This window comes from Alligator sinensis, unplaced genomic scaffold, assembly GCF_000455745.1.
Source record: "Alligator sinensis unplaced genomic scaffold, ASM45574v1 scaffold257_1, whole genome shotgun sequence".
Lineage (NCBI taxonomy): Eukaryota > Metazoa > Chordata > Crocodylia > Alligatoridae > Alligator > Alligator sinensis.
The window spans coordinates 1629242-1630515 of record NW_005842263.1 but is presented as its reverse complement, the minus strand read 5'-3'; the positions used below and the strand labels follow the sequence as shown (position 1 = coordinate 1630515).

At 44.2% G+C, this 1274-nt stretch overlaps 1 protein-coding gene across 1 annotated transcript in view; it reads right to left on the bottom strand.

The window, feature by feature from the left end:
* RSPO3 (R-spondin 3) overlaps window positions 1–1250 on the bottom strand; it is a 97693-nt gene extending 96443 nt beyond the window's left edge. Inside the window, exon 1 of the mRNA XM_006027730.3 lies at window positions 896–1250. Coding sequence (XP_006027792.1) covers window positions 896–992 — 97 coding nt within the window. The 5' untranslated portion in view covers window positions 993–1250. The remainder of the gene's footprint in view (window positions 1–895) is intronic.
* Between the last annotated feature and the right edge of the window lie 24 nt (window positions 1251–1274).

The window sequence follows — 1274 nt, the reverse complement described above, 5'->3', positions numbered from 1 at the left end:
AACCCCCCCCTCCCCCGCTAAAAATGAAGTGAGAGCTGGGAGCAGGGGCACACCATAAAGCATCATCCCCCCGCCCCCGCAAGTGAACTGCAATTGAATTCCGAGCTCATCTGGAGGAAATGTATGAAGCCGTTTCCCTAGCAGACAGAAGAGCTGCCAAATCACTGCACATCCTTTTGCTCAGTTACGCGAGGTGGATCCCCCTACTAAAAAGCCCATAAACGGGGCTGACTACCTTATCCCGGAGGATCTGACTGCAGATCTGCTTATCTGCCCGGGCGGGACTGCGATTTTGTGGCTATATAGAAACACACATCTCTACAGGCATATAGATATAAATAAACACATACACATACGTGCATATATATGTGTGTGTGTACACGCATACATATGTATACATACATATATACACATATACGCATACATACATATATAACTATATACATACACATAGATCCATACACATATATACATACATATATAAATATATGCACGCACATACATACACACATATATGTACATACGTATATAACTATATACATACATATAGATGCATGCGTACATAAATATACATGCATATATACACATATATGTATGCACGTATACATATGCATATATGCACTTGGGGATACATGTATACAAGTGCATGCATACATGCATACATACACAAATACATGCATAACCACACATGCATACATATACACATAGATATACACACATACAGAGATATACATGTATATCTATCTATCTATACACATACATACATACAAATATATACACATATACATATATTTCCCATGACAGCAGAATAAGGGGACTCGAGAGCTAAGCGAGCAGGTGATCAGCACAACAAGGGACTGGAAATGAGCAGGGGTATCAATCTCTTCGCACTTACTTCTTCCCTGTCGCCGTACCCTGGAGGCGTGCTGGCTGCCAATGTATTCCATAAAGTTCAAAGTGATCAGGAACCAATAGATCAGTCGCAATTGCATAGTAACCCTGTGATAGTTGCCTTCTTTCTTTCTTTTGGCTAAGGCTGGGGGGAAGGGATGAACACAGCAGTGGAGCTACCTGCACGGATGCTTCCCACTGAGATCCACAAGCTTTTTTCTCCCCGCTTTTTTTCTTTCTCCCCCCTTTTTTGGTGGGGAGGGGGAAGGGGGGGAGGGGGGTCTTGCAATCTTTCCTCTCTTGCGCACTCAAAGTGTCCGAGCGATCCTCTTCGGAGGGATGTCACCGGTGGGAAGCAGCCGTGGAGCGGAGGCGCGGGGGGC